The sequence below is a fragment of the Helianthus annuus genome, chromosome 12, assembly GCF_002127325.2.
Source record: "Helianthus annuus cultivar XRQ/B chromosome 12, HanXRQr2.0-SUNRISE, whole genome shotgun sequence".
In the NCBI taxonomy this organism is placed as follows: domain Eukaryota; kingdom Viridiplantae; phylum Streptophyta; class Magnoliopsida; order Asterales; family Asteraceae; genus Helianthus; species Helianthus annuus.
The window spans coordinates 34,511,490-34,517,926 of NC_035444.2; the positions used below are offsets into that span (position 1 = coordinate 34,511,490).

General features: G+C 34.5%; 1 protein-coding gene across 3 annotated transcripts; it reads left to right on the plus strand.

Moving 5' to 3' along the window:
* Positions 1–2,174: 2,174 nt before the first annotated feature.
* LOC110894643 (protein JASON) lies at positions 2,175–6,194 on the plus strand. Of its 3 annotated transcripts, none has more exons than XM_022141869.1 (8): positions 2,175–2,272; positions 2,384–2,490; positions 2,576–2,630; positions 3,188–3,273; positions 4,021–4,208; positions 4,318–4,846; positions 4,936–5,018; positions 5,872–6,194. In XM_022141869.1, exons 1-8 carry the CDS (start codon positions 2,242–2,244, stop codon positions 5,888–5,890), a joined length of 1,098 nt encoding a protein of 365 aa, XP_021997561.1. In that variant the 5' UTR covers positions 2,175–2,241; the 3' UTR covers positions 5,891–6,194. The 3 variants fall into 3 exon arrangements, with proteins under 3 accessions (XP_021997561.1, XP_021997560.1, XP_021997562.1); XM_022141868.2 differs by having other exon boundaries at positions 2,176–2,272; positions 5,894–6,194; XM_022141870.1 differs by having other exon boundaries at positions 2,176–2,272; positions 4,075–4,208; positions 5,894–6,194.
* The last annotated feature ends 243 nt before the right edge of the window (positions 6,195–6,437 follow it).

The following is a 6,437-nucleotide window of genomic DNA, read 5'->3' on the forward strand; positions in this document are numbered from 1 at the left end:
ACAGGAAAAATAGACGCGGGTTCATCGTAACGCGCGAGTCCTAGATCAACTTAGTTATTTTATTCCATGTTTTACGTTTCGGTTTAATTTCTTCGCATAACACCGCAACTTCTGTGTCGATGGTCGTTGACAGTAGTGTGGCATTAGTGCTCGCCCCCACCACAACGCGGGGGTTCTTAATACTAGTTTACATGGCTTATGAACAATATTGATTTTTTAAAATATCATATTTTAAGTTTCTAAATTTAACTCCTTTATATTTTAAATAATATACGTCTTCAACACATTTAGTTTTCATTACAAAAGACTTAGAGTTAAGTTTCTTTTATTTTTGTGTTATTAACTGACTTATGTGGTTGACCTCAAATATACATATATTTTAAACTATTTTAAAATTTTAATTTATCAGTATTTGGTTAAATTATTTTTATTGCAAAATTAAAATGGTATTTTAGTTTTGTTTTTATATATTAACCCTAAAACATATAATACATTGATACAAGCTCCCAATGCAACTTTGCTTATGCGTAGATAATTCACGAGCATAAAAAAAAGTAGAACATAAGAATGATGGGTAGTCCACTTAGTAGAGGCTCGTACTTCTTAAAGTGCAGGTCCTATGTTCAAAACTGGTAAAAGAAATGACTAAATTAATTGGTGTAAGAGTAAGATTATCCTAAAAAATATACTAAGTAGTTGCCATTTTTAATACAAAATTTTCTAGCTTATCATCTTTAAACAATCTATTTTGGATGGAGACCAATGTTTTAAATACCTGTATGAACCGTCTGGTTATACCGGTTAAACCGGATATCGGAGACGTGCCTGGTACGATAAAGGCCGGTAAAACCCAAATACAGTATGTCTTATGTACCGCCGGTAAATCCGGTTCTACCGGTTCAAACCGTTGAATCGGTTTGCATTATCTTAAAATTTGATTTTTTTAATTAAAAAAAATACGATATTAAGGTAATACTGATGTTCCATTGTTGATAATTAACCTAGCATCGTTATTGAAACTGTTACTCACATCATCCAATGTAATATTGTTTATAAGTAATAAAACTACTCTTAAAAATGTATAAAATTTTACAAGGAAATAATTGTTTTTAGATAAAAGCATAATTAGTTATATAAATTTTAATTGAGATTGGACTGTTTTTTTAGATTAATTTGTATTTTATGGAATTATAGTGTTAACTAGTGGCCCGGTTGAACCGTCCGGTACAACCTGGTTCAACCGGTTGAAACATTTCAGAGCCTAACCCGGTACGAATAAAAAACCGGTTTTTAAAACATTGATGGAGACATTACTAGTTTATATATTTCATATGACTTTGACTTTGGATATCGAAGTTTGATCTTAGTTTCTATTAATATTTAACTTTTGGGTTGTTTATGATGGAAATTGTTATCAACATAATTTGGCTTAAAAAACTATATAGCTAAATCAAAACTGAAAATAAGTAAAAAAAAAACTAAACAATAAAGAAACTGACAGTTCAGTTATGACTTATTTGATAACCAATTTTATGGTTTGATTATGGTTGTGTATGTACAAATAGCCGAACCCAACTAACACGTTACACGTGTAACTAACAATACATCTAAGCTTTTTAGATCTGGCACATAAACAACAAATTTAACAAGAATAATGTGTCCAAGCTACTACAACAACGTATCTAAATACCACTTTAATTTAACATAGACATAATGTGTCCAAGCTACTACAACAGTTTATCTAAATATCACTTTAATTTAACATAGGCATATGCTCCACCATATACATAACCGTTCAAAGTCTCACTTAAGAACAAGGAATATAAGTGCCCACAAAACCGGGTATTATATCCTACTTAGAAAAACTCAAAATTAGGTTTCATACCCGACTCTAAGTGACAAGTATTTACCAAGTCAATACCCTAAAACCAGGTTCAACCCAGGTATACCCAACCCTACCTGATAAAAAAAACCCAAATAAAGTCGGAACTCAACCGAAAAAAGCCTATCACTTCCTCGCCAAAAACCGGTCCATACCAGACCGGATAGTGCAATACCTTTGACTTTGTTGACCATACCCGAAACCGGATATGCAAAAAAAAAAAGAAAAGAAAAGAAAAGAAAAGAAAAGAAACTCTAAACAGAAGCGGAAGTCTTGGACCAGGCCCAAGATGAGGCCCATTAAGCCTAATGTTATAAATGTAGACCAAAGTTGGTGAAGTAGTTGATCGAGAAACAAACATGACTCAAATCGGTCGTTCCCTCGTTCTCGGTCCGTTACTTTTAAATTTCCAAAAACCCAACGTTCACTCGATAATCAACCTAGGGTTCTTAATTTCTATCTTCTGTGTCTTATTCTCATTCTTTTCTTATGAATTTGTAGAGTTTATTCACAGATCGATGCGATGTTTCTCCTGCTGTTTCAGAATCAGAGATGATCATCGTTATCGGATCAATAGCGATTCTCATCCGATCACTGCGATCGCAAAGGTTAGAGTTCAAAAACGAGATAGTAGATTAGAATTTCAGAAGAATTTTATTGTTTTTGAGTTCTGGTTTTTGTTGTGGTGTTTAGGAACCTGTTGATCCTCTGGCTAGCGGTTGCGTGTGGTCTGTAGTAGCTTCTGCAGGTAGTTTATTCATTACTGAACAAACTTATTGTTCATATTATTGGTAGTTTGAAGTGGAGCTTATCGGATCGTTATTTAAATTTAATGCGAAGTAAGATTTAATTGTTCATGTTACGGTGCGGAAATCGGTTGTAATTCAAAAATGATATTATGTTTTTTGTTTACCTTTTTAGGTTAATTTCGTTAGACAGGTACCTTTGAAGTTGATCTCACTGGATAGTTGATTAAATTAGTCTGATGAAGTAAGATTTGATTGTTCATATTACAGTACAGTATGCGGTTGTAACTCAAAAAAGGATATTATGTTTTTGGTTTATCTTTCTAGGTTTATTCCATCGGATCATTATTTAAAATAGTGGGAAATAAGATTTGATTGTTCATATCACGGTACAGTACACGGTAGTGTTACAAATATGATATTGTGTTTGTTATTTATTTTTCTAGGTTTATTACTATATTGCTGCCTTATTTTTCGAATATAAATGCATTATGTCTGTAAGAGATGTGAGTTTCCTTGCTGATGTTTTGTGTTGATAGAGTGTGTGTATGTTATTCAGAGGAAGATAGGGATATCTCACAACACGAGGATGGGAGATATTGTGTTGCAGGATCTCCAGTTTTGGATGATGAGCTTAGGGCTGAGGTAATAATTTTCTTAATGTTTTTATTGATGGTAGGTAATGCACGATTAGCACTAATGCAGCCTCTCAGCAGTGTTGAGGTTACTGTAGGACTATTGGCATACACACAAAAAGATTTTGTGCATGGTTCTATACAGTTTTTGTAACTGAATCAGATAAGTGGTTTGCATGGTTGTGCATTTTGAGACTGGAAATTTTAAATCTGCATCTACATACCTTTCGTTTAAAAAAAAAAGTGTCTGCACCTCAATTATCTAATCCCTTTCAAGAGAAGGAATCTTGTATGTATAGGTACACTGTACGTTTAAATGAAATAGACAAATTATACGCTTCTGCAGTTGTAAGTTGTAACATTTCGGTCTCAGTTCTCATAATATGGATACTGTCAATTGTGCAAATTTCAGGCGAAATGGCGAAGACAGGCTTCAACTCAAAAGTTCAGATATCTATTATATAGAAATCTAGGAATGGGTCACGTATTTCATTTTTCAAAATCAGTTAACTAGCTTGAATCTTATAAAATCATGTGCGCGTGCGTGATATAAAGAAAACGATACATGGCAATTGTTAGTCCTTCACCATGTTTGTTTAGTTTTTGAAGTCCACCTTTTCAATATTCTGTTTTGATTTCAACCATGAACACAAAGTCTGTCTCTCATATTTGATCTCAGTCTTATACACACCAGTATTTTCCGTTCACCTTTTAAACAACTGAATCTGAGTTGCTTGTGTATATGGTTTTTATGTAGATGGATTTTAAATCTACACTTCAGGATCAGAACAACTTAATTATACCTTTACAGGCAAAATTTCTCAAAGCTAGCGGCACTTTACCACAAACTCCAGTTGATATTCGGAAAACTGAGAAATTGAAAGATTCACAACCTCATAATGAAGATCCAGAACCAACATTTCATTCAACACATTCATCAACCAGGTAATTCATACTCCAAAAAATGCTCAAAATTTGGTTTCATATACTGATTTTGTTTTCCTCACAAATCAATTATCAACACTATCTCAAAACCTTGTGTTCCATATCTCAGTTTGAAAAACACAGGTGGCATCTCTAGCAGCTCTTCGGAAGTCTGTGGGATTGAACCCGATTCATGTTCATTTTCATCAAAAAGCTCGTCACATAAAATTACCAACGTACCCTTGAATCCATCCGAGTCATTGTTCAACCACATCATTTCAAAACCATCACCTAACACAACCCCTTTCAAATTAACCGATGATATGCAAACACTTGGCACTGTTTTCCCTCCCTATGGGAATAATCCAAGGGTCAAATTTCAATATGTGTACTCACCAATGAACACTAAAAAATTTTCCCAGTTGGATGAACCAGTCCAAGAAAGCCCCCAATCACAAGTGAAATTACAAGCAAGTACAAAGTCAAACTATGAGGGCTGCGTTGACCAAAGTTTGGTTCCAGCTTCCTATGGTCAAACTCCTGGGGACAGGCCTATACTGGGGGTGGTTACTGCTTACTGGAATGCTGATGAAACTCCCTTTACACCTAAATGGGGGGATGGTAATGGGATCCCTAATACAACTAATAAGTATAGAGAGGTTAGGTTTGTTCATTATTTTAAACGAATCTTTACTTGGTTAGTTTCTTGATTAATGATTAAGATTGTAACTCATTTTGTCATTTATAGGATCAGAAAGTTAGCTGGCATGCGACACCTTTTGAGGAAAGATTAGAAAAGGCGTTGATGGAGGATAAGTTCATTCATAAGAGGTACGCCATACTTTTGGTGACCTCCTTTGACTTGTTTGCTTGACAATCATGACCCATTTTTTTCAAAAATGGGTTGATTTCAATGGTTTTTGTTTGGTAAATGAGTTGGTTACGGGTCAAAGTATACCACTCCTATGAAAGTTGCTAACTTAGAACAGGTTCAAATGGGCCAGCACCACCAGTGTCTGCCGCCTACACCACCTCCGCCACACTGCCATCACCGCCGCCACAACAACTGCTTGCCATGACCACTAGCCACCATAACAACAAATATAGACACTTTTTGATACTGTTTTTTCTAGAGCTTGTTTTGAACCAACCAAAATGACACTTTCACAGTACCAATTTTTATTCGAACTCAGTTTAACCTGTTAGCTGCCCGTTTTGCCATGCATACTCATAGATAATTGTCCATGCATCCTAATTTTAATAGATTACATAATCTGATACCGATAAGGCGATAACGAACCTGACCGGGGGTCCAGCCCGTAATATGATGCTGGAGCATCGTACTTGAACTCGACCCGTTGCTTACTTCAGATGGGATTACAGCAGCCGCTTAAAGATATATTTAATGTTTGAATTGCATTTACATATTTACATATTTCATATTTTATTGGTTTTTTGCTTGGTTATCTCGTTTTCTTTTTAATTTGCATGTTTATCTCTTTTTTTCTAGTTTATAGGAATTGTCTATTTAATCTTCTGGACATTCTTGAATTATTGAAGCTTTAATCTTCTGGACACTCTTGAATTAGGATTGCTTTTAATCCGCATCATAATCTAAAAGTAATTATGTTATCACTATTTAGGTGGTTAAACACTTACTTGGATGACAATAATTTGTTTTCAGTTTTCACATTCTTTGTTGACAGGAAGCGACGCGGAGAGATACCGGTTACCGAATTTTGATGTGTTATAGAGGAACATGAAGCTGCTGGATTTGAGATCCAACTGTGAGGTAACAAACTTTGCTGCCTACATTGATCTTAAAGCTCAAAGAAATAAGAATGTTTTGAGAATTTTAATGAGTCTTGAATAGCATGGTTACATATATGTTCACGTAGTCACATACTTTCACTGTTTCACACATTGAATGACCTTTTTACAACTATTTTTGTGGGCTGAATATGATCAGTTTTAAAGGAGAACATGAAATGGAAACTTACTTAGATATGTTTTAATCCTAAAAATATAAACCTAAAGCAATGTTGTCTCAAGTAACTGTGGTAATTTTTGACATGACCCGAACACAACACCAAATAATCATCTTTTGAATTGTCATGTTTATTTCCTTTGATAAAAGGGTTCTGTACTTTGAATTGACTTGTTAAACCCATCTAGTTAAATAAGGTTGACCCACTAAGGCACTAAACCGTTTAGGACCCGTTTAGCATATTTATTACAACTCACGAACCG